The 27,098-nt window shown below is 38.5% G+C and overlaps 3 protein-coding genes across 3 annotated transcripts; 1 reads left to right on the forward strand and 2 right to left on the reverse strand.

Annotated features, from left to right (window-relative positions):
• Positions 1–104: 104 nt before the first annotated feature.
• On the reverse strand, positions 105–27,077 carry LOC117779540 (tRNA-dihydrouridine(16/17) synthase [NAD(P)(+)]-like). The gene is made up of 5 exons (XM_034615770.1): positions 26,941–27,077; positions 1,514–1,946; positions 1,002–1,446; positions 756–933; positions 105–697 (listed from the first exon to the last, which is right to left on the reverse strand). The coding sequence occupies exons 2-5, from the start codon at positions 1,926–1,928 to the stop codon at positions 212–214; spliced, it is 1,524 nt and encodes a 507-aa protein (XP_034471661.1). The 5' UTR covers positions 1,929–1,946; positions 26,941–27,077; the 3' UTR covers positions 105–211.
• LOC117779782 lies at positions 17,677–20,862 on the reverse strand. Its single transcript, XM_034616092.1, has one exon. The coding sequence runs from the start codon at positions 20,860–20,862 to the stop codon at positions 17,923–17,925; it is 2,940 nt and encodes a 979-aa protein (XP_034471983.1). The 3' UTR covers positions 17,677–17,922.
• Positions 24,175–26,936, forward strand: LOC117779539. The gene is made up of 3 exons (XM_034615769.1): positions 24,175–24,387; positions 24,452–25,600; positions 26,153–26,936. The coding sequence occupies exons 1-3, from the start codon at positions 24,190–24,192 to the stop codon at positions 26,813–26,815; spliced, it is 2,010 nt and encodes a 669-aa protein (XP_034471660.1). The 5' UTR covers positions 24,175–24,189; the 3' UTR covers positions 26,816–26,936.
• Positions 27,078–27,098: the final 21 nt, after the last annotated feature.

Here is a 27,098-nt window from a genome sequence, read left to right on the forward strand (position 1 = left end):
TTAAAATAAAATTTAGACTAAATAAAAATGAAGGTGATTATTTAATTTTATCACGGTTGATCTCAAAGGCAATTAAATTGAAATCAAAAAAATTTGCAAGCTAATTAAACTTGGTAGATTTGTTTTATTCGCACACAAGGGCATAGGAACAACAGTAAAGGTACTTTCCTACATTATATGGTACAAATTCGCTAAGATCCGTAAATGGATATCAAGAAATATTGGCAGTTAATGCATCATCATCATTTTCGATGGTCTGTGACTTTTCAGCAACAACTTGGGAATCATTGATATTTTGCTGCCTGGAATGCTCCTCGTATTTTTTGGCCTTGGCACGTCGTGATTTAATGAGTATGCCATGTCCCGGGCAGTCACAATCCTCCGCATAGCATTTGTCCCGACAGCAGATGCGACACAATCGAAACTCGCACTTGGAGCCCAGAGGATTAGCGCATTGTGTGCAATACTCAAGATGACGCTCGTGTCGCAGTTGGATTTGTGCGTCCGTTTTTGTGGGTCGCCGCTGTCGACGTCGTAGCTTCTTCATGCGTTTCCGGGAGATTTCATTGCCAGCATTGTCAAAGTACTGTCGTTTTGTGCGATTCGGATCGATAGCTTCGCGCTCCTTTTCGGCGATCTTCTGGCGGTGAGACTCGGGCGAAGCGCGAATATAAGGTTGACACAACCAAGGACGCAGCTAAAGAAAATAGATTCTTCATTAAAAAAAGAGATAAGAAAGTAGTTATAAATCTTACCTCCCCTGATTCGTCAGCGCACATGTTAAGCTCCATCTCTTCCGGCTCGTAGGAAACGCTACCTGTGTGATAGGCCTCGTATTTAGACTTCACTTTGGCCACAACACTGTGAAATTGCTCCAGTTGATTGGCCGTCGCCAGCTGTTCCCGCAGCCCCGAGTTCTGTCTTATATTCATGCTGTAAAGTTAAATATTTGAAATTAAGGAATGATCTTCACATATGTATGTATATATCACTATGCTTACATATGGTGAAAGAGCTTGAAGAGATGACCGCGTATATAGGAGGTAGGGCATGGATAAATATCCACAAATTCTAAGTACTCTGTGGCCATTTGCCAGACGGGCGGTGAGATGCCTTTAAATAAAGCGGGATTATGTAGATTTCCCTCGGCTGTCATGACACCATCAACGCCAGTCTCGTCCAGACAGCGATGCACATCCTCCAGACCCAAAATATTGCCATTGGCAAACATGGGTATCTTAATGTGCTGCCTCACATCCTTAATGTAACTCCAATCGGCAATGCCAGTGAGTGGACCCTTCTGTTCCCGTGTGCGTCCATGTACCGTAAGCAATTGACAGCCGGCAGCTTCCAGCATTTTAGCATACTTAATAGTCTTCTCTCGATCCTCAAAACGTCGTATTTTGCAGGTCACCGGTACAGAGAGCTTCTCATGCAGGGTGCGAACTGAAATAAGACAATTAAACTATATAAATTCCCCTTTTACTAGATTTGGTAGATTATACGGACTCACCAATTTGGGACAATAACTCCCACTCATCCTGCAGGAAAGAGCCGTAGTGTCCACGCTTGGCAATGGCCTGTGGACAGCCCAGATTAATGTCCACAGCATCGCAGTAATCCTGTGCCGCCAGCGCTGCCTCAAGTATCTGTTGTGGATCATTGCCACAGAACTGTATGATCAAAGGTCTATCCTCAGGACACGTTTGCAGTGCGTCCTTGCGATACTTGAGATCGTTGGCAAACAAATTGGCATGGAACATGGGCGAGTAGCAGAGCTGAGCACCATACCGACGACAGAGCATCCGCCACGCCAATTCACTTTGATCCACCATTGGGGCCACAACATAGCGCGGTGAGCCCAGCACGCGATGATAGAACTCATAGCCGGACAGTTTGTCGTTAGCTTCTCGATTGTCGTTCACCATTTCATTTGGTTGCTGCAACTGCAAATCAATTCAAATATTGCATTTATGTTTTTGTTTAGAAATCAAAGCTATCAAATTATCAGTTAATTGTAGTTCCTTGAAATGTTATCGCAGGCTTGTAATGGGCTATCGCTATCGTTTCTTACCCTTCAAAATTACCCATTATTTTGGCAAACCCATATTCCAGTTATGTAATCGCAAATTTGTAACCAGTAATATTTATTAAGGGGCATTTGTCAAAAGTTATCAGCTTATCTCTAAAATTGTATCGCAGCCATGTTATTTGTTAATCACAACGGATTGCTTACCCTTCGAAATTACCCACTATTTTTCCAATCCTTATTGCAATTATTCTATCGCAAAAATTGTAGTCAGTAATAGTTATCGATGATCATTTGACAAACACAAGGATTTGTAATCGTTATCGATCGGCGTTTGTCTTTCACAACCAGCTAACAGGATTCACTTGGCAATTCTCTAGTAGTGATGAAAAAAAACATCGATGCATCGCGCATCGAAATTTATTTTACGATGTTTCGCGATGATGCATCGAAATTTGACAAAAACATCGGTCGTTACGATTATGACTGCTATAAAAACATAACATACAAAAAATATGACTGCTACGGAAACACTAATTGTTATAATTATTATTTAAAACATTGTTAACCAAAAGTATGGATCAACGAAAATGAATCAACAGAATTTATTGTGATAATATTTATTTTAAACATTTTCAATAAATAATTGTTAATGTTATGAAAACAAAACTCCTATTATTTTATTAAATTCGAATGATAGATATACGATATCAACGCTTAATTTTTATTATTTTGTTTTTAATGGAATTTTGTTAAGATCAAAGCTTTTGACCGATATTTTATGCACCTTCGAATATCATTTTGTAAACATCGATGAACATCGACATCAAAGTTTCGACACAAATTTCCATCACTATTCTCTAGGTTCTAAGGCGCCATTTTGACAAACGTCAAAATTGTTGCGTGAAATTGTGGGCAATTTTTTAACCGCTAGCCAACCGGCAACCGGCTGGGCAAGCTAATTAGCGACACATTAGCCAAATCTGGGCGCAGCCGTGCGTCAAGCAGTTCTACAAAGTGCAAAGCTAAATAAATTTATATTAGAGGTAGCAGTAGAATCGTGTAAGCTGTGGTCGTTTCACTTTCAGTTTGCTCCAATTAAACGCATGTATGGTTGGCATGTATACAAAGGTATTAGTGTGTATGTGTATAAGAGTGTATATAAGAGTGTATATGTGTATGTGTGGACGGTATGCATTTCACTTTCCACACGATGGGTTTCGCTTTCGGGCTCGCTGCGTGCAAGCAACGACAGGTACAGAGACAAGTTTTCCCTGTGTGTAAAGGGCAACAAGAACTTGCATAACTTGGCTCAATTGTAAATCTGATTTCACGTGCGACGTGAGCACAAACGAAACTTTTTGCATTGAAAGTTTACTGACCGGAAATGGCATGCAATTTTATCAATGGCGAAGCTTCTGCTTCTTCCCCCTTTTTGCTAATGTTGTAATTGGAATCCCCATTGCTGTTGTTGTTTTTAGCAGTTGAAAAGTTTTTTATTTTTATTTCTTTTATTTTTATGTGTGCTGAGAATGCCAGGCACTTTTGCAGCCAATGTCTGCGAGTAATTAAAGTTTAAATCTAGGGAAAAGTTTTTAACTCACGTAAATTGCATAAGAATAAAAACGGGAGGCGTACACTTTGGGGGCGTGACACTGTTGCAGCCATGACAGATGTTGCCAGTGTCATAATTATGCCCAAATTACAAGCATTTTACCAAGAGGCAACTACAGCTTGCTGCAAGCACAGGGAACAACTTCCTTGCCGCAGAAATGGGCATTTTGCAATTAAAAACTTTCTGCAATTTGTGCAAAAAGAAACCAAAATGCCAGTAGTGAGTGAGAGCAAGACAGCGAGATAGTAAGAGAAAAACTGTAACAAGAAGAAGCAAGTAAAACAATGTTGTAAGGGAAGCAGCGCACTGCACTCATTTTGGGCGGGCTACATTCAAAATGAATGCTCTTTCAGCAGCCCCTGTAACTATATTATTGCAGTATTTCCAGGAAATGCAATAATTAATGTTGAAATAATTGCACATTTTAATTAATCCACAGCTTAAAATATGTAAATTGCTAGACTAACAAGCAAAAACTTTACAATTGTAAATGAAATAATAAATAATTATTTAATTAGACCATGTCTGGTGTGCATTCAATTTAGACTTTTCAAATTTCAGGCAAAATTGTATTTTTTATTTTCCTAGGAGTCAATTTAAACTAAACTCATAAGTTTACCTACCAATTTGAGTGTCACTAGTTATTACAGATCTATAGATGCAAATGCAAATGTCTGTTTTACAATGATAAAAAGACTTTTGATCTACATTATATTTAATATGATATTAAGAAGACCTTTTATTTGTTATTTAGATTATTTACATTTAAGTTTGAAACTATATACAAATAAAATCAAATACAATCTAAGATTAAATATCCATCATCATATTGTAGTTACAAGTTTGATTGGAACCAAAAAGCGTTAGCATCCTTTTGACTGTAGCGTATACAAATAATAGACCGCAAAGTGGCCAAAGTGCTCTTGAGTAATTAAAAGACCGCAGATAATGTCTTCAAATTAGAAAAGAAAAAACATTTTAAATTGTACTTAACTACAAAATAATGCTTTCTAAGTAATCGTTTTTTAAACTGAAAAAGACTTGGCAGCATGGTCCCAAAAATTAAATTAATGGTAAACGGCATAAAGATAGTTAATAATTTCCGCACTAATTAAGACGATTCAATATCAAGTGTACAGACCAAGAGCGTGCCAAGGTTTACCACATTGCACTTGCTCTTGGCTCTGTGGCTGTGGTTTTTATTGTAGTGGCTTTCACTTGAAACGATAGATAATAAATTGACTACACAGTCAGGCAGTCAAGCATGTAGCAATGTCTATTCCCTCCCCTTCTCATTTCCTCCCCTTTCCCCCAGCACGTTGCATGCGTTGTTGCAGTTGCAGCTGTTTTGCTAGTGTATAGGAAAAACCTCTTCTCTCACCTCTACTTGCAAGTAATTTTCATTTAGCATTGCCCTAACACGCATCCATTTTCCAATTTTCAAAATGGTTTTACCGGCTAATCGCAGCGGGCCAATGCTGTTTATTTAATGGTCACCTTCCAGCACTGGTCAGTCCATAAAAATGCAAAGGAAAAATTGAAAAAACACAAAAGGAACAATAAGCCACCAGGGATGGACATTTGTTGAATCCGTTCATGAATCAACAGCTTAATAAACGGAAGAGATAAGAGGTGCAGAATTTCTATATATTATAAAGAAAAAATATATAATAATATATATACAAATATATAATATATAACTAAAAAAGTATATGATTAACATTTAGTGAACTATGAGCGTAATAAAAAATTATACTTATTTATTATGCCTAAGGAACCAGTGATATCACGGACAGAATTTATAACCTAGTACTTTTCAATTGATGTTGTAAAGGGTTTTTTAAAAAATAAATCAAACATTTAGAAAATGTTAAATAAGTACAAGCCAAGAGCGTATTTTCAGCAATACTCTAATCGGCGAGGATATGACCTGTTTGGGGTTTGGGTCTTAAAAAAAACTTTGAAATATAGAAAAGAAAAAAACTACTACTAAGTAACATTAATTATTATAATTCTGGTTCCTTTTTTATATAAATTCATCGAATACATTGTTATTAATAAATGTCAGTATCAAATTTAAAATAAATTACATATATTTTATATAATATAATTGGTATAGAAAATCAGCAGACCTGATCAAGGCATTTGCTGCAAGGTATCATTATCTATCTCCAGCCAGAAATATTGGACAGTCAGCAATTTCTTTAGCTGCCCCGCCTCGAATGTTAAAGACACTCGACGCAAGCTTGAAACTCAATAAAAAATACAAAAATAAAGAAATTGCCAATGCGCAAAAAATGTGAATTAACTGGATTGCATTCAACGAGGCGTTAAATCCTTTCAAGCACAATTCAGAGTCGCAGACAGAGACAACTTGGCGTTTCAACTTTGACATGTTTTTTGTGGTTTACTTGTGGAGCCGCAGAGGGTAGAATGGGGGGCATGAGACGCAGTTACAATGCTTAAGCCCTTTCCAAAAACCCCAACCCATTTGCTTTCCACAATTAGCCGCAATTTGCTACTCGCAGCTGCTTTTGCTGCTGTTTTATTGTCGGTATCTGCTTTTCTGTTTCTCTGTGGATCTGTCAGACGATTCAAAGATGGCGAAACCGGCGCCAAAATATGACCTCATTTTTGCCAACAACGACACACACACACTCACACACACACACACACGCACGCACTCAAACAACATAAAGTCAGCCATTACGCATACGCTCTGTGGGCAAGTCTGAGGCAAAGAAAAATATTACAACCAAGCAGAAAAGCAATAACAAAATGCAACGAGCAGCGAGCTTAAAACACGTAAAACTTGTACTTGTTTTACAGCCTGCAAACGCAATGACATTTCGAGTGGTTAAACGAGGGTGCGGAATAAATATGGGAGTATGAGCATATTGCAAATTCCCCTTTGGCGTTGGCGTGCTGGAAATCCAAATGAAAAGAAAACAAAATATATATATATATATATAAAAAAAAAGAAAAACCCCTTTGCGTGTAAGCACAAAAGAAAAACCAGAAATGTCCATTAATTCATTGTACTGCACTTACATGAAGGTGGAAATTGCGATTAACCTATTAAATAGCGCACCCAAAGTGGATTAAGTTGCCCTAGACTATAGAGAGATACTTATGGAATTTCCATTTTCATTTAATTTCCATAACAACTGTTTTTTAAGCAATCAAAGTTAATTATTGTCCCCATTGTAGTTGCTATTTTTGTTGGCCAGCAGCGGATATACACAGGACCTTCTACTAATTGAACATTTTAAAAGGATTATAAATTTACGTAGTGTCCTTTCAGTTTGCACAACTTTTGATTGAGATAATAACTCGAATATATAAATAGTATATTTTATAATTGGATTATTTTGTATATATGTTTCTATGTATGAAATAAGTACCTGCACTGTGGTAATGGCTACCACAGTCAACAACACTTGTCTGTTTTTTACTTCACTAATTAAAATAAATTTTTAAATTTATAAATGATTGAACTCATATTTCAACATTAATAAGTAACGGGTATAAAAATTTTAAATAATTTTTATTATTTGTACTATCTCATTAGCATTAGAAAGTTTTTCAATGTTTTAAAATGAGCTAGTGGTTGGAAAAATTGTCAGAGTGGAAACAAAAATATTTAGCAGACAGTAAAGGTATATTTTATTTAATGTTTTAATGTAAAATATTTTAAAAATTTAAGACATATTTTATAAACGATATAAAAATGTATAAGAAAAACAAGTTTCGAATTAAAAACAGTGCTTTCAAATCCTGAAACCAATTATGAGCTCTAATTATTGATTGAGAAATGCCCTAAAGTACTATAGTTGAATGTATTTAATTATATAAACAGGTTGCTTATCATAATTATTATTCTAAGAATTCTTTGTTCTCCATTTAAGCCATTCTAATCATCTTTTCCATTGTATCGCATTCAATTCGAGGAAAATCATTTGCAATTTTATATAACAAGTTGGTTAATGGGGTTAACTTGAGTCCTGTCAGGTGCATGGGTCGCATTGTAAAATGCATTCACTGGGCGCGGTTTCGTTAGCAACGAGGTCAAAGTCAGGGCGCACTGCCAAGTGGCAAGTGTTGGGCGGAGGGAGTCAGGGAAGAGGGGAATTACGACAATCCTGCAAAGCGACGCTGACGCAATAAACCATAATAAAAGGCCGCATTGTGCTCAGGGCTCAAGGACAATGGCGAATGACAGCAACTAGAAAGTTGAGAGGACAATTTGGCGACTTTTTTTGATGGGCGTTACACTGCAGGGGGCGTGGCAGCTTTAACAATGCAGTTAGCTTCAAAAGCTAGCCAAATTGTTGGCTGTGACAGGAAGAAGTGGAACTTGCAATCAACGGATATTGATTGGAGTAGTTGCTGAAACTCCCTCTTCTTCACATCTCTTCCTCTATTGCCTGGCAATTCAAATTGGTTTATTAATCATTTTGGGCGCAAAGACTTTTTGGGAAGCTCTTGACGCAGTCGATGGAAGGACATGCGACGCGACGCGACGGCTGTGCTAACTTTGTTTGCACACTTTTGATGAAATTTTATTACACAGCTCATTAGGACTAATGATGCTTGTTGGCCGCCCTGCTGTCAGCTCAAAGTTACAGGCCAAAAGCAACAGCAACAAGAGCAACAACAAGTTAATAAATATATAAAAAAAAAAAATAAAGCGTTGCGCAAACTTGAGCCTTGAATGCAAAGTACTAGGCGATAATGAAGCAACTGCCATGGCCAGCATCAATCTCCATCCACTCACATGTGAACATGTCTGTATGTCTATGATTGTGTGTGTGTGTGTGTGTGTGTGTCTGGCTGGCGTGTTAGCCTGGCACTTAATTATATTTGTACTCGCATGGACTCCAGACAACGACGCCAGATGAGGCCAACAAGCAAAATGAACGTGAAATCCACTGATTGACTCCATGCAGTGCAGAAGAAGAAACGCAGGATACAACTAGAGATAGAGAGAGTGAGGGGAGCAGGGTACGTATATTCTAAGAGCCTGAAGGATTCGAGCGAAGTGAGAACTAAGTGTTGCGAGGTGTTCAAGTTGCAAGTTCTTAATGCGCATTTTGTTACTGCACTTCTTGAGTTGACAGCAGTAGAAATCTAAATTGAATTTGGCGATAGCCAACGCAGCAATACACTAGGGGAAAAGTAATAAAATAAATTAAATAATAATAATTAAATTGTATTTTAAAATGTATTCCAAAATATCAAGTCCTTTTCTGAACATATTTTTCTTTAATCTGTATGCTTTATTTTGCTTTCAAAAAGTGTTTAATTTTAAAACTACAGCCTTATTTTAAAAATAAAGTCTATTCAGTAAATTTTTGCTTAAATTTGACCTTTTTTCACAGTTTATTAGTAGTAGTTGATTTTATATAAATATATTTTGGAGTCTTAGCTTATTTTAATAGAGATGTTCATTGCTTACTCGACGTCTGATTTTATAGTCGATGACACAATCACAATTTAAACAATTTCCTATTTCAGTTTAATACACAAAAAAAAAATCATTCAAGTTTAAAATTCTTAATTTTCGCATGTACTTAATTAATATATTATTTTGTAATTAAACAATATGCACAAAGAAAGGCAAGGGCTCAACATTAAAAAAGCCGAAGAAGCTTAATGTATTTTTAAACAAACAAACTAACTAAACAAAGCCCCAAATTGCAAATATAACTGAAAAAATCTTGCTTGAATAACGTATATTGAATAATGTATATTGTTTAAAAAAATGGGATTGATTTTATCCCATTCTTGAATTGGATTAATAAATACTGCTTCAGATTTGTAAATCTAATCTTTTTAAACTTAAACAGAACTCCTCAGTTTTTAAAATTTTTCTATATTTACTGACACTCTTTAAATTGGCAACTGGTTTTTTCTCATAGCTGATGTACTTGAAATCGTTGCCTAGCCAAAAGGCGTCATTCCCTTTGTTAGCCTGTTGAAGCGAATGTTGAATGAATGCGAAGGAGGACACTTTAGTTGTTGGATTTGTTTATTTGTTATTTTGCTGCCTTGCAGCAATAAATGTATTTGAATGTGTGTGTCTGTGCTCGTATCTAAAGGTGTATATATGTACATACAAGCCGTATAATGGTGCATACTTATGTACATACACGGGACACGGGACAAACAAGCCAAATGACACGTTTCCATAAATCCCCAGCGTTTTATTGCCGAGTGTTCGGCTTAAGGCTCCAAATGTACATTATATGTATGTGCGTGTGTGTGTTTTTATGTGGGTGTGCGTCCTGTCACATTTGTGTGATTTGTTTTGCCGGGACAAACACATGACGTCGCGTCAAATGCCAAACGGCATCTAAAGGCAAACAGGAAATATAAAATGCCAAACAACAATTTACTTTGTTAATTTACGCAATCAATTTGCATAAATAATACATATATACGAGTTAAGTTAAAGGCAGCCAAGATGACGACAACTAACCTCCCACCCCCTGCCCGTGCCACTTCTCGGCATTTATCAATATTTACTTATACTTAGCTGCCCTAAAGCAGCTCACACTGCGTATACGCAATAATATTTATTAGCATTTCAATTCGAATTAGAGACGAAATTAATGTTTCCTCAATATTTTCTATAGCAACAATTCATTCAGCAGCCAAACTACATATTGATTATTTCATATTTGATATACGTATTACTAATCGAATTATAACTCAAATAAGCAGGATAAGCCTTAAGCTACAAATGAAAGGTGATAAGTTCTTTACTCAACCAGGAGCGATTCTAAACACATACACTGATCAAAAATAAGTTCAAGAATTGAGATTTTTCTCTCAAAACTACCAATATTTTAACTTAAAACGTATAATGAACTTTATTAAATTAAATGGGAAACAAAAAAAAAATAAATAAAAATAAAAAAAAACTGTATACTTAGAAATGACACCGAATGGAATCTATAGTTTTTTTAGCTAACAAATTTACTTTTCTTCATGTTTTGTTGTATAATTCCCAAGAAAATAACATTTTTAATAATGCTGCTTTTAATTAAGTAAATATTTTCAACAAAACTCTGTCCTTAAACATAATAAAATCAATGTATAAATTAGCATAAAGTCTATGAACTATTCGCAATGCTTTAGCTAACCTTTGTGCTTGACTCGTCACGCCCTCTTTATTATTGTGGCAACTTGGTATCCTTTATCGTCGATGATGTGCGCATAAACTTCAATCAAATGCTGCTACTTAGTCGTTTATCGAGGACACAATCCTTGGGTAAACACAGGTCATGTCCATCCATATCCACATAAAGGCAAATGACAACGACATGATGACGCCCCATAATGTTGACCATGATGACCACAATGGGTCGAGTTGAGTCTGCCTTCAATGGTAGTGCCAACACATATGAACGTGTATGTGCCACAGTTTGGATACAGACCAACTACCAACTACCAACTGAACTGGCTTGGTAAATATTTAAAATGCCACTGAAATAAGGGGGTCACCACACGAGAAGTTTGATGACACATTCCTTTCCTTCTTACCCTCTCTTCCTTTTGCTATGCATTTGAAGTGCGGAAAATATCACGCCACCTGGCGACCAATAATTGTTTTTATAACATAGTTTTTGAACAACTTTTTATTTCGTTCGCATTACATTTAGGACTACATTAAATATACCAGAAAAAATACAAAAAATATACTAACACACTATAGAACGACGTAATTATACATGAAGTATACTAAAATTTATTCATACTATGATTTTCTATTATATTTGTATTTTTTCTTATTCTAGACATCGAATTAGCATTCATATAAAGAAATGGTTTTTTCTATCCCCGCAGAAAAAAATAATATATTTCTGTGTGACCGAAACTTGGCACAGCTTTTTATATCATTATAATAGAAAGACTTTTTATTTGAATTATTTTGTGGCATCTTAACCTAAATCAGATATTTTAGGATTTATCATCTTGAGTTGAAACTTTCTGCAAGTGTATTAAAGATTTGACTGACCGTTTTTGGACTGAAATTGTTTCCCATTGTCTAATAATTATTAATTAATTTTAGATACATATTTATTTAGTGCTTAGGTTGAATGCTTTTACTAAAATAACTTGGTTTATAATAATGGACATTTGTATTGTCATCAAAATATATTCTATTCTGTTTATGCGCATGCATAATTAGCTCTAATTAATTTGCTTTTATTATTATTATTTTTTAGCTTATGAGTTTTCACGTCATTTCCTCTCTTGCAGTTTTCCAGTCTCATGCACTTGGTGTTTTTGTTTTCCCTTAAATAACCGATCCATTCCAGCCCAGTTTCAGTGAGGTGCCTATCTAAAAAGTCATTAGCTTAATTGAAAACCATATCAAGTGTTAAAATTCTGTTCCAGGAGAAGGACTCACGTGGCTTATAGAAGGAGCAACACAAGCGACAAGTTCGTTGAACTACAAGAAATATAAAAAATAGTGGATGCGCAGCAAAAATTGTCGTGTTATGCTTTCTTTACTTTCCTTTTCCCAAAAAAACAAAGCGAGTCGCAAACAATAGCAGTAGGAGGTAAAAATCAGTTGGAAATGAAAGGAAAGGGTATGGGCTTGGTCGTATCCCGTTACAGGTTAGCCAGTCAACTGATAGAAACGCCCAAACGGCGATTGCTAATGACAACCAGGAGTAGGAGAAGGAGAGGGGGAAGGAGCTGAAGGCGTAAGCATTGTATGATAAACAGTTGAAAGAGAAGGGTCCTGTCTGTGCAGAAAGAACAGGATGAGGCGTAGACGGAGAAGGTATATTTCCAAGAAAGCAACGGCGTAGCCAGAGGCGTAGACGTTTCTCTGTCTGGCATGTGAAGCGACCAAATTTCAAGTAAATCAATCATAATTCAATTGGGTGCAGTATCCTCTGCTCCTTCTTTTCCCTTTCCCTTCCCTTCACATTCATTCCATTCCTTAGCGTTTCCACACATTGTAACTCAATAATGGAAATTGTGTTAAGCCCGTTGAAGAAGCACCTATTGATAGACAGCGACCACTCAAGCAGGTAGTTCATCTCTTTGGTAATGGACTTTCCCCTTGGCCCCGTATCCACCTTTCTCTGCAACCCCTCCCTACAATTTATGTATATTTTGTCAGCTCTTGTTGCGTGTCCAATGCAAATAATTGTTGTAATTGTTGCGACTGTAAAATATAATAACAACAATAGCTTTTGACAACAACTAACTGTTACCATGGGGCAGCTGAGTGGAGTGAGGAGGGGGTAGGTGAGGGTGGAGTCGCCGCTTGGAGCCATAAACAAACTTTAACGAGAAGACAACGGAGTTGACTTCAACTTTGAGGGCGTTGCTAGGCTAATGGGCATTTTTTAGTCAGCCCAAAATATGTACTGTTGGTCAAAATAATTGTTTTTCAAAATGAAAAAAGCACACAACCGTTTTTTCTATTTAAAAATTGTTAAGCCCTATAGAACTAAATGTTTTTTTCTAAATCTTTATAGTTTTTTCTTGCTTTAAATATACAAATATAAAAAAAAAAAAAAAATAAAATAAAATAAAAAATATATTTTTTTTGTTTGCAAATTAAAATGTTTGATTTTTTTCACTGTCAAAACAATTACTTGACAAACTGTATGTGCTTTATCTTTATATTAATGTAGTATAATTATGCTTTAATTCACAACGAACACAAGTGAGAATGAATACAAACTTGCTCAAGTGCAAATCGCGTTTCACCAAAAAAACACCTAACGAGACAATCCCAGGCGAAAACCATGGCATTTCTCAAGGCTAGAGACGTGTTGCACGACTGGCCAACCCTTGCCACGCCCTCTTGGCAGTCAAGTGTAGTCACAAATCGCCCAAGTGAAATTTTCACACATGGAGCGCGGTCGGAGGGCAAGTTAAGAAAAATTTAATAGGAAGGGAAAATTTTATAGTTAAAAATTTACCACAGAAGGTTTTAAGGATATACATATACTTAAAGTTGACGCGCAGGTTGCAATTGCAAAAAAAAAAGGTAAGAAAAAAGTCAATTGTCTATTGATAGTTACAGGAAATGAAAGAATCTTCAAGACAATTTTCTTCTCATGCATCTGGGATTTAGAAGATACAAGTGTCCTCCTTATTAATCTGAGATCCTATATCCCTTTTTTCTTAGAAAATACCAAAAAATTCGATATCAAATCCTTGAAACAAATGCCTCCTTAATTATATGGAATCTCTTAAAAATTTCTTCTAGAAAGTATCTCCTAAAATAATCGAAAAACTAACATTATTTACATTATTACGTAAAATTTATTTAAAAAAAAAAGATTTTCTATCCTTATATAATTTACTATACTATATACTTTAATTTAGTATACGACTATCCACATTAAGCAAAAACTAAATAAATAAATAAATATAAAAGAAAGTAGAATATAGCAAACAGTTTAAACTTGGCTATACCAATGCATTCCCAAAGTGATAGCAAAGTTAATGAGCTCTTTGTAAAGGTATAAACAACTTGACAGCAAGTTAAATATAATGAAGCAGCAGTTTTGTGTGTGGGTGCGAGTGGGTTTGTATGTGTGAGTGGCAGCAGGTGCAGCTCTAAATTGTTAATGCCAAGAGCCATCAATTTAAGCATTTTAGCACCGCACACACTAACAGACTGAAACTCATATGAAGACATGCGCTAAAAAGTATGCAACATTTTCTTATGTACCATTTTATTTTCCAACCGGAAATGAGCAACTGCACTGGAAATTAGCTCGACATTTTGGACTCCAAAGACAACAACGCTAGAGTTGAAGTGCAGTTAAAGAACTTCAATTTAACTCCATTTCAGTATTTTCATTTTTTAGTCATGTCACACGAGACGATAAAATGAAATGCATGTCAGTTGCTCTGAAGTCGGAATAAGAGACAAGAGTTAGCTTAGCTGACGTGTTGTAGGGAGGGTAGATGGAAGGAGGGAACACAAATAGCATTTATGACAAGCACAACAACAATGCAACTATATACAGCAATCATATAGTCATAATTGTGTCTCTGTGTGAATAGTGGAGTGACCCAGCTTAGAAACTTTAATTAACATGTCAGTTGTGGAACAGTTGCGTACAGTGTGACCAGCCTGTTGCAAAGTGAAAATGTCCGAATTGCAATTTATAAACAAATTGGAATAAATTTAGATATTTATTATTTGAGATGTGTTGAAAGTGAAGTTGATTGATAAGCTCTTGCAAGGCTTAAATTATTGTATTAAGCGAGGAAAATACGAGAGAAGTTAAATTATTAAATTAAATTTTTTGTAAAGTGATGGACTTCGGAATAGTTACTCTGTGGCAAACTTTTTTATAATTAAATAGATAGAGTTAAATCGACTTGACTATTAAAACTGTTTAAGGCTTTATACATTTATTGAGTTAGAGTTATCATTTTTCACAAGTTTATAATACTTTGATGGGTAAAGCAATTGTAACTGCGACATGAATCTGAAAATCAGTTTAAAGTCGAAGTATGCCAACTAATCTTCCACTTTGCCGCTGTCAGTCTCAATGGCATGAACTGTCGACTTTGAGAGTAGATTGGAGTGTTGTCTGTCTGCCCCTCTCTCTCACTCACTTTATCTGTCCTTTTATGTGTGTGTGCATTATGGTTGTCTATCTAACTGTCTTTACAAGTATCTGCAGCAATCCATTCATTTAGTTTTCCTGTCTCCGTCTGTCTGTCTGCCTGTCTGACGTACGTGTCAGTCCCGACTCAATCACAATCTTTTTGACGCATAATTTCCATTTTCAGCTTCGGAATTAAAATTTCAGTTTTGTGGCATATTAAATGTGTGAGCATTTTCATATTTCCTTGCTTCATTCTTATGGGGAAAACTCAACTATGAAGTTGAACTTTTTTAAAATGTCTACACTTCTCTCTCTCTCTCTCTCTAGCACTATTTCTAGTTTTTTTTTTTGTGTTTATCTATACACATATGATTATGCTGTATGTATTACGCAATTTCCACCCACGAATTTCCATCCCCCTCTTCCCTTAATTTCGGAAATTGTAAATCAGGAGATTGCCAAGTTGGAATTTGAATGCACAACATTTGCGTAATTATTTTGCAACTGCAACAATGATACGCATTTGTGTGTGTTAACTTTTGTTTGCGCAAATGCTGCAAAGTAATAAGAAGATGGAACCTCTCGTAACAACATAGACACAGATACATTGGCAAATACATCGACAGATGCAGATACGGATACATTTACTCGTACGTAATCACCAAACGCCCCAGCTAACAGTTTTCAAAATGAAAATCAATATCGCCGTACTTCCCCTCGACCCTCTTGTATTCCCCAATCAATTGTACATGACATGCTGTTGCATATTTTACGCGAATGCGAAGCCATCCAACAGATACAACTGAGATATTTAGTTGCCTCCCCTTCCCACTTCCTGCAATGACAACTAACAATGCTTGCTGTTCGAATGTGTATGCGTGTGTGGGTGTGTGTAGAGAAGTGTTTGTGTGTGGTTAAGTGTTTTCTATGAATGGCAAAGGATTGATGTGCAAATCACAAAAAAGTAAAGCATACATTTATGAATTGAAGAATATGCTAAGTACTGGAAATACCTTTACAATTCTTAGAACACCTTTACAATTCAGATGATTGCGTTTTGTGAATACAAAATGCGAATACTCAAACAAGAAATGTGAATCGAACGAATAATCAGCAATAGATCCATAATACAAACATAAGATGAAAAGATATAAGATGAGTTTTTTGAAAGATGCAGTAATGCAGACAACATTTCATTACTTGAGAATGAGATACTCCCATTTCCTACGTTCATTTTGGCCATTTAGGGATCTGTGCGATGTTACGAGATACAAAAAGTTTCTAGAGTCATTCATCCATTTTAGCATATTTACATCGGGAAACTTCCATATTTTTAAGCAGGGAATAACACCGTAACCAGCATCGGAACCGTTAACAGACACTAACCGATTCATTTTTAGTACCGGAACTGAAACCGTAACTAAAATTAATTCTTTCTCAAGAACCGAAAACCGAAACGCTTGTACCGGTACGGTTGTGGTAAAGTTGCTAGGTCAAAGAGTTGACAAACTTCCAACTGTCATAACTTGAAGAAAACTGACCCGATTTTCAATCGAAATGCTATTTTGATCATGATTCAGTCTCTTAATTCATACTGCATTTAAATTTTTTACAATTAGAAAAAGTTATTATTTTTCGACTATCAATGTTGATGCCATTTGAAATTGTGAAAATTAAAAATATTAAATCTGAAGTTTTTACTTTTAAACAACTCCTTATATCGTAATTGGTATAAAACGACACTTTAAACTTGATTCTGAGTCCTTTCTTTTTTTTGTAAAAAATCATGTCAAAATTAAGAAATATTTGACTTGTAAAGTTTCTAGGTCAGAGGCTTGAGCAACTTCGAAATGTCATAACTTTGGCAAAACTTTACCGATTTTTAAGCAGTATGTAGTTTTTATAATGTTTTGGCATCTTAATTTATTCTGCATTTAAATTTTATATAATTCGTTCAAAAAATTGTATTCTTCTGGATCTAGAAATTTACTTCGATGTCATAATTATTATAAAACGACACCTCATCATTTTAAAATGTTTCAAAATTGAAATTTGGTGTACCGTTACGCACCGGAACTGTTACCGAAACTGAAATAGAACCTTCTACCGAAATAGTTGTTTTGGAACGTACCGAAACCGGAACCGTAACCTTTATTGGTTTCGGTTTTATTCTTTTTTAGTAAGCCCGAATATTCTTTTAAATCTGATTCGATCAAAAAGCCTTAAAAAATAACGAGTTAAAGATACAAGATTTTAAAGCCTCTAATGCCAATCTCTGAAGAATATCTATATAGCTTGGTAAAAAAAAAGAACTAACAACTTCAAAACAAAGTTAGGAAAATAACATAAAATACGGAAACAATTTTAAACTGAAAAGTCAGGAATTTAAAGTCAAAAGACATTAAACGAGAGATAAACAATAGAGATAGTTTTAGCATTTACTGCATATTTAATATAATAATATCATACTTATAGCGCCTATAGAGTTAGGAAATAGGATTACAGAGAAAAAAGCCTCGAATTCTAATTTGGTATTCCGGAACGTCTCCATCCCCCAAGCATATGTAATTGATGACTTGTCTCTTGGAAACTGGACTGGGGATAAACGACGACGACCTATGACTAGCCTATGGACTAAGCAGAAACCATGCAAGGAACTGTCTACAATCCTTTTAGGTGCTGCTCGAATTGGAGCTAATGCTATGCAACGAACTGTTGGAGGCGGTCTTCCTTAGAGCCTCTCCAGCCAGACCGCAGAGATTCTGGACAAGCGTTGCGGACGAGCGGGCCACATCTGGCGAGCACTTTGCATTGGAGCTGGCAATGGAGCCCGAACTGGTCGCCAGAGTATGACGCATCGGTTGTGGCGACGTGGGATTCGATAGCCCCGATTCATGGATCGGCGACAATGTGGGAGAGCGTGTGCGCAAAAAATGTTTCCTGCGTTGTCTGCGATATACATTGCCCAATCCGGGCAACTGTCGGCTGCAATTGGACGATTGATGGGAATGGGATTGCGACTGGACGTGGGATGTGACAAAGCCCAGCGTTTCGGCAAGCTCAGCCAATTCGCTGGCATTGGGCATCTTGCGACGCGTGGGCGGTGGCAATGCAGGTGGCAGCGTCAACGTATAACTGGTGGTCACTGTGTCATCCCGAATCACGCTGGTGGGCAGTAGCATTAGTTCTTTGCCCGCACAATAGTCCGTGCTCAGTTCGCTGCTGCTTGCTCCAATGCTGCTGCTGCTGCTGGGCGAACTTGCTGGCGGCGGTGTCGTTGTTGTTGTCGTTGTCGCTGTCGGGGAGGCATTGTCATAACCACGGCCCGCTTGAAGTTGCAACGGACGTATTTGATTCTGTTTGATGGCAGCCACATGCTGCTCTGCGGCAGCCACGCCATGATTGCCATGAGCTCCACGATGGCAACGAGCACGTCGATATCTGCCCAACAGTCGCAGCATGTGACGCAGTCTGGAGCTACGTGGCGTCTTCAGTGGCAACTCGGCGTGTGGCACCTCCAAGCCACCATTGAGGCTGCGTATGAACTGCACCGGCAACTCGGTGGCATTAATCTTGGCGCTAACGGTGGCATTCTCACGGTACGAGAGCGCTGCCAAGAGATCATTGGGCACATCCGGACTGTCCGGCACATTCGCACAACAGTTCCATTTTCGCCGCCAACGCTGATGCTTGGAAATATTCCCAGCCGCCGAGGCGGATGAGGAGGGCGTGGCCGTTTGACTAGCCAGTGTTCGAGTGCTGCTGCTTCCTGCTGCACTGCCTCCTCTCAATGGACTGCGCAGCTGGAAAGTGCACAGAGTGCACTGTTCCGTATACTGCAAATACGCGGCAGCCGATGATCTCTGTACGGCAGCACGGTAACGAGGCTCCAGTGCCGCCTTGGCATTAGCAGCAGTGCTCACGCGGCGCTGCATGGAACTTGCCGCAAAACTGGAGCAACAGTGAAAGGAACGCAACGAGGCATCATCACGTTCCGTGTCCGGTTCCAGTTGAATGCGATCACCGCGTCGTTCCTGGAGCAGCGAGCACATGTAGACAGCCTGTCGTGCCTGATGGAACTCCCGGGAGCTAGCACAGCAATGCAAGCGATTTCCACCTCCACCTTCGGACTCCTCCAGCTGTTGATGTGCATGTGGATGCTGTTGATTGGGATGCGGCACGCTGGAGCAGCAGTAGAGCTGTGTGCCAGCTGCCGGCAATTTGGACGGATGATTGACTGTGGGCAGGTTGGGATTAAAGTGAACGCCACCATTTTTGCCCTGCTCCAGCAGCTGTTTGGCCTTTGCCTCCTGTGCCTGGCGATGATTTCTTATATACTCGTACGTGGTCAGTCCCAGGAACGAGATGTAGATGTGAAAAAAGCACAGGTGCAACAACAAACCAGCGCTAATCGCCGCCAGCAATCCCAGCACTCCGAGCAACAACAAATATATTGTCTCATGGACACCAATGCCGGCAACGAGAGGCGTCACCGTGTGATTCACCTGCGGTATTGCTGTGCTCTGCTCCAGCAGCGCTGTAAAGTTGTCCAGCAGTGTGGGCAACGTGGAGACGGTGAGATTGTCTAGCTGGTCATCGACATATAATTGTTGCTGCTCCTGTTCCGCCTGTTCCTGTTCGAGCTGCATCATTGTGCCATTGCTGAGACTGAGCGTGAGATTGATATAATCACTGGACTCGAGTGTGCCCTCCGATCGGCTGTTGCACCAATAGAAGCTGAGCCAATCCGGCTGCACATAGTAGAGCACAATTTGGCCAATGACAGCGGCCACAATGACCAGGGTGGCCACCACCGCGCTGACGACGCACATTAGAAAGGCCACATAGTTGCGGGATCCGATGCAGTGATTCAGCCACTTGCAATGATGATCAAACTTGCCCACACACTTGTTGCACACGGAGCAATGTTTCGTCCGTGGAGACGAGGTGCGGATGTTGCACAAATGACACCTGCCGTTCTCGATAACGTGACCGTGTTTACTCCGATCGAATTCCGGCACAATGCGATCGTTACGATGCACACGTCGCAGCTCCTTATCCGCCGGATCCGTTAAAAGAGCTGTCAAATGGGCGGCAATATGAACAATATACAGGCCAGAGATTAGACCATACAATGGTCCCTGTATGGGGGCATGAAATGCTGGTATCAACACCCAATAACTGGCCACACCAAAGAGCAGCAGGACCAGCCAACCAAACAGCTGCAACGGATGCAGCGGCAGTTGCAGTCCATGCAGACGACGTCCACGGCGATGTTGCACATCCGCAATGTTATTCTGATAGCTAATCAGCTCACTGAAACGGCAGAGGGAGCGGACAGTAGAAGCCTTCAATGCTTCCGATTGCTGGGATCCTTGAACTGAACTCGATGGTGCAACACTTTCAATTCCACTTTCAGTTCCAGTTCCAATTAGAGCTGCTCCTGTCGTTGTTGTTGTTGCTGATGTTGTTGTTGCTTGTGTGTAGTGCTTAATTGGCGCCTCCTGGGACTGCTCCGACAGGCTGGCAGTGCTGATGGTTATGATGTGATCCTGCTCCTCCTGTTTGGCAACTGGCGTCGCTAATGGCGTCGCTCTGGACGCGTTGCGCATGTTGTTGATGATAATGATGAAATTGATGAATAGATGATGTGAAATGTTTCCAATTGCTGGCAATGGCACATTACAGCTGTTGTTTTGTTGTTGTTGTTGTTGTTGTTGTTATTATTATTATTTCTGTTGTTATTATAATGCCACGCCCACTGCGAATCGTGGCAAGGCGCAGACTGAAGAGTGGTGTTTATGTAATCTGCCTGCAATTATCCTGCGCGTTGCTCACTTCGTTGTTTGTCTCTGTTGTCACTTTTTTTGTTTGTTTGTTTGTTTGTTGTCAGTTGTAAATACGCTTGCCTTTGTATATGTGTGTGTGTGTGGGAGTGTGTGTGAATGGCGCAGTTAAGAATCACGCTTAAACACGTTCCGAGGGGGTGGTGCTTACAGGGTTGTCGTTTGCTACTCTGCTCCCACCCCCATTCACATGGATTCTTGCTCTATGATTTGCCTTTGCCTTTGCTTTTCTTTTTGTTGTTTTTCTTGTTCTTGCTGTTGTGTTTGGCTCGCACACATACGCAGACACACACACGCACAGCGACAGGCAGTTAGCGAGAGCAAGAGAAAGCGATAGCAAGAGCGAGACAGAAATAGAGTGGGAGCAACTAACGAAATAACCGTAACGCAAACAACGCTTACAAACAACGATCCAACTCGTCAGACAGACGCGAAGCAACTGAAAAAAGCTCTGTCAAGTCTGCTGCAATTGAAAGCACAATTCAAGTCAAGCGATTGAAGTTGAAAACAAATTGAAAGCACTCCCAAAGCTTTTAAACTATTGAAAGCGAGAGAGAGTGAGTGAGAGAGCGACTGTCACAGCTGTCTGGTTGCCGGTATAAAGCGTTTTCAGTTTAAAGACCGGCCTGGGGCGACACAACACACATATAAACTAACTATCCCGATATGACTATATATATATATATATATGTGTGTGTGGTATGCTTTTTTTTGGGGGTAGATTGTGAAGTTGGAGCGGGAGTTGCGCTGGGCATTGAAGTGGGTAGTTCAACATTGTGATGAGCGCGTGAACATTGTTTAGGTTGGAATTGAGTAGCCAAAATTAGTCTAAAGTAAAAGTTTGGATTCAGCACAGAAAATATTGGATGATGATTATAAGATGTTTCAAATATTCCATTCTTTTCCCTTAAGATTTACGCAGATGTAGAATAAAACTGAAAACATCTTATAATAGTTCTGTACGAATTGTATAAATGATATAAAAAAATGATTCAATAACTATTGTGTGTTTTTCGGACCTACTTTTAAAAAATGTTAATTGGAATAGATACAAAACACTTCAATTCAATTCTGAATAAATATAATGGAAGTAAATTTTAAGAAGAACTTACAAAGTAAAGCTCTGACAGTATCTTCTTGAAAATTCTCTAATATTTCGATTTAATTTGAATAGATAGAGAGTAAAAGTATGAGACTGTAGTACTACACAGATGTGTTACAATTACTTTCTAGGTTTAAAGGCAGCATTTTCCAAAAAGTTTAGATTCAAATTAAACTATTTACAGCACTTGCATATGATTCACGGTATCATCGCTGACTCAGCTGGCAACAGGAAGTAACTATTATATAACAGGAAATAGGCCAGGCTAGGCAAGAACTTATCACCAGAGATTGGCACGCACCTTTCGTTTCTAACTTTTTTTTTGTTTATTTTTTTGGACAAGAGATGCTTGGTATCATTTTTTATTTATATCATTGCCTTTCAGGTGCGGCGGCCTGTGGTAAGCCTGTTTGGGATGTTAGCTGAAATGGAAAGCACACTCGAGAGCGTATTTGGAGCACGTGCGACCAGTAAGTACTTTCCGCACTTGATGTGATTTTATTTACATGGCACCCGTGTGAAGAAATACCGCAGACTTCACGACGCCAGAATGTCCGACTTGTCGACTGACTCACTAACCCACCAACGGACGGACGAATTGGCAAATATTTATGCTGATGCTACACACTGATGCCCCAACTTCAGTGCAGCCAACGAGGTCGACCCAAGACGGCGACTTATATAACTTGTCGCAATATCAAATCAAGCGCGACTAATGACAACCAGGACATGCCAATAACTACGGTGGATTTTGCGGGCAGAGAGCATCGTAAAATTTTAACACTTATCACAAAAACAGACATACGAAAATTATGTACCAATAAAATGACAAAGTTTGTTTATTCTGCATAAGATAAATCATAGAGAGACGTATATTTTCTACAACGGAGCAATACGATAGGTAATTTATTATACAATCATTGTTAAAGTTTCTTTCGATTTCAAATCAAAATATTGAAGCTAGATGATTGCACTTCACAGACTGTATATATGAAATCATGATACAATGTTGTTCAATTTATGAAGAAAAGCATAATAAACGGAAATAAATTGCATTTCCAAATTTATTAAATGCTTATCAAGTTCTCTACCTATAGACGATTGAGTTATGCTTTGAAATAAATTGCATTTTCTGTAGATTCCGGTTCAATGTGCCCCCTGGCAACAATAACAAATTGAACAAAGACCTGCACAGAGGGGAGAAGAGAGACAAGCAACTAAAATGACAACAGGGAAAGCTTTGATAAGCAAAAGGCACATAAAGAGCAACAAAATAAACAAACAAGAGTAAAAGTAACAAGTTAAAAGGACAACGGAAGCTGTCAGCTTTCAACTCAAAGAGAGAGAGCTTTTACAAGCGAGTAAAAACTCAACTGAGAGAAGTGCTGCCAACTTTTAAAGCTGTTAAGTTCGAAAAAAAAAGGGCTGAAAAGGGCTAATTTTGTTCAACAAAAAATGTGCAAAAAGCATGTATATTAAAATGTTAAAATTTTAAAAATAAAGTTCATACTAAAAATATGAAAAGAAAAAATTCGTTTTCGTGAATATCAATGTTAATTGTATAAATTTATGCTTTAAGGGCAAGTTAAACTGGAAACAAAAAAAAACGGCGTACAAATTTTTCGGTTTTTTTTTAGAAGGAGTTTTTTCTTCTCTCTTTACTTACAAAAATTAATGTTTATGATAAAAAGCAGAATAATAAAAAATAAGTTGGAATTTGAGGTTTTCGATATGGGGTTTTCAAAAGGCAGAATTCAGGGGACAAAAGCTGTTCTGACAACACTGTCAATACACTTGAAAAGCTGTCACAGTAGGCAAATAACCAAATTTTCATTCATAAAAACAAAAATAATGAATACGTTCAGTTTTTTACAAACACAAGTATGTGAGGTATACAAAAATAAAAGTATTTATTTCGAATGTTTTGTGATAATTGAAAGATTACCAAATTTCATTGGTCGAATCATCAGTGGAGGTTATAAGATATAGATATGATTGATATATTATCATTACCGCGGCGCCACAAAGTGGCTGCTGGTCAGACGACGGCCAAGCAGCCAAGCTACAAGACTGGATTACCTATTAATAGTTTGCCTGGCTGGGAATTGATACCGCTGAACTGTAAACTACCCATGCTCAAGTGTCCCGGTAATCAGGTTATATTCTCAAAGGACAAAATCGGCAATACGGTGGGAATTATTAAAAAACTCATTTATACTTTTGTCATCTTAAAGTTTCGTTTCATTTTTTTAGTTCAAATGTAGCATGCAGGAGTTTGATTCATCGGTGACGGTTCATATACCAGAGTACAATCCATTGCACGATTCTAATTTAAAGACCTTCTATTCGAATGAGCGGAATCTGAAGCGTCTCCGTGAGAATGGAGAGATTACTGATGATAACGAGGTTATTTGCAATTTGAAGGATTTCAATCAATTTCGTGAGGATCTGCACAAATCGCAGCTGTACTATGTCTTGCAGGCATACAGACAACGGGAGGCGGAGCGTCATGATCGTTTGCTGATTGCCAATGCTGAAGGCATTTCCAGACGAGATGATCTCAATCCCGCTGGACGTCATCATACCCAAGAGGAGGTCTTGGCGCGTAAGCAACGTTTGGACGAGGAGCGCCATATGCGTAAGGTTCAGCTCTACAACATTACGGAGGAGAAGTTCAAGCGTTTGGAGAATATGTCAGCCATGCAACAAATGTTGCTGGAGCATCGCAAAATGCTGACAAATATGCGCGTTGAGGCGCACATTGGATTGCATCAGGATCTGCAGCGAAAGCATCTCATTAAGCTCAAAAAGTTGTTCCAGTTTAAAAAGGATCGCTACAATAAAAATATGCGTAATCTGCACAAGCAGCGCCTAATGAAGCACACCGAGGGTCAGATACAATCCTGGCACAAGCGTTTAAACGAACGCATTGCAAATCAAAGAAGAATTGAAATTTTGCTTGCTGAGATGGAAGTCGAACGGGAAAGTTTCATTGAGAGTCACAAGCAAAAGTATCGTGCCAAGTGGGAGGAAATTCAGAATGAGATTAAGGAACGATCTCACAAGGTATTACAGGCTCGTAAGCCCAAACGTCCAAAGAAAAAGAAGAAGAAGAGTGCACCGAGACGCATGCAGCCCTCGTTCTGTGATGAGTTCCAGGCCACCTTTGATGGTCTTCTGGACAGCGAGCTATGCTATGCTTTGAATGCTGCTATTGCATTGGACGGTCATGCGCCGGTGACCTTTGCTCCAAATGATCCCATTTATAAGGCGGCACAATACATACTTAATCATATACTTCAGGATTTCAACATTGATCTCAGTGATGATGAGTGCGCTCAGTCTGTTCTTATCAATCGCATTATGAACTTTATGTGCGATGCCAAGAAATATGTCAACTATGTGAGTAGAAATGCTTGAACTTTTCCTTTTAGCCATGTCTGTACATCTGTAAGAACACATATATCTAATTGTCACTAGAGCTATCAAGTTCCTGACAACATCCCTATTTTATGCATGTTATTCAATTTCATTTTAGAATTTTGTCACCCCCCTTTTCCGCTTATTTACAAGATACATTTTAAAGCTACAATCTTCAGTTTTGGCTCAGTATTATAGGTTCCATGTGACTTGAAAATTGTGTATGCATTTCTTTGCCATAAAATTGCCTAGGCTAGGGAACCTAGCGGTTTATAAAAATATTCCACGGGGATTTCGTAACAAGTGTCTTACAAAGTTTCTCAGCATCTTCCTTTTTACAGAAATTCCTTAGATTCCTTGACAGTTTTTCAACAAATTTTTTTGATATTTCGTAATCAAGAGAAAGTCTTTATACATGTAAGGTAACAACGAGTAGGGTATCTGCAGACCAGGCATCTCATAGTCAAGCTCCCGCAAAATATAGCATTCTTTCTTGTTCTCATTAATAATGGTAGCAACTTCTTCCCATTACAGAAATCGGTGCAGATCATTGGCTTTGCCCGGGATAACAAGGCCATGGAGATACCTTCGACAGCAGTGAAGTCTCCCATGCCGCAGAAGAATCACTCGCGTGTATCGCATGTATCATTTAGTGGCGTTGCATGCACCATTGGCATGGGTAGCTACGAGATACATCCCTTCGTTGATGTCAGACCCTGCACAGACCGACGTCCGACACCGGCGGGATCGCTGACCTCCTTGGTGGTTAGCCAGATTGGCGATCAAGTGATACAGGAGAAGGTTCATCTGCCGCATCTGAATCGCAGTGAAGTTGTCTTCATAGAACACTATTTGGTCAAATTTAAGCGCGAATTGTTAGTTGGCCTGGACAAGCAGGTATTTGCCGCCATACAGTGTCACTTTGAAAATCGTATCATGGAGGTGCGCGAGGAGTTGCTTGAACTGGACAAAGACTTTCTCTATAATCAAATTGCCCTTGGCATTCTCAGTTTCGCGGTCAATCCGCTTAACTTTGAGACAGCTCTCATGCTCGCGGTCAATGTTCTCTCTAGCGAAATCATTTGGGAGCTGCAACAGACGCTACTGAAGCCAGGCATTGATCCGCGCGGCATGTCGCATCCAACCAGCTGTGGCACCGATCGCGATCGTGAATTGCGTTCATTTTGCTCAAGTTAAATGAGCAGAAATGTTTTGCCTCCCGCATTTCCCAATTCCTAATCGTTTTACAGAATCTACAGGTTTTTGTTGTTTATGTCGCAAAATTTGCAAGTCAAATATATATATATATATTAACTACTTACTGTGTGAATCCAAAATATTTGGTGCTCCTTTGTGCTCTTGTTTTTATCCAAACTTGACTTAAATGACCAAATTATAACACAACCTAATTTGTAGTAAACAGAAAACAAGCTGCAGCATGGTGGACAAGCAACAGCTGGTCTCTGACCAGGGCTGCAGT

The sequence above is a fragment of the Drosophila innubila genome (assembly GCF_004354385.1).
Source record: "Drosophila innubila isolate TH190305 chromosome 2L unlocalized genomic scaffold, UK_Dinn_1.0 4_B_2L, whole genome shotgun sequence".
In the NCBI taxonomy this organism is placed as follows: Eukaryota; Metazoa; Arthropoda; class Insecta; order Diptera; family Drosophilidae; genus Drosophila; species Drosophila innubila.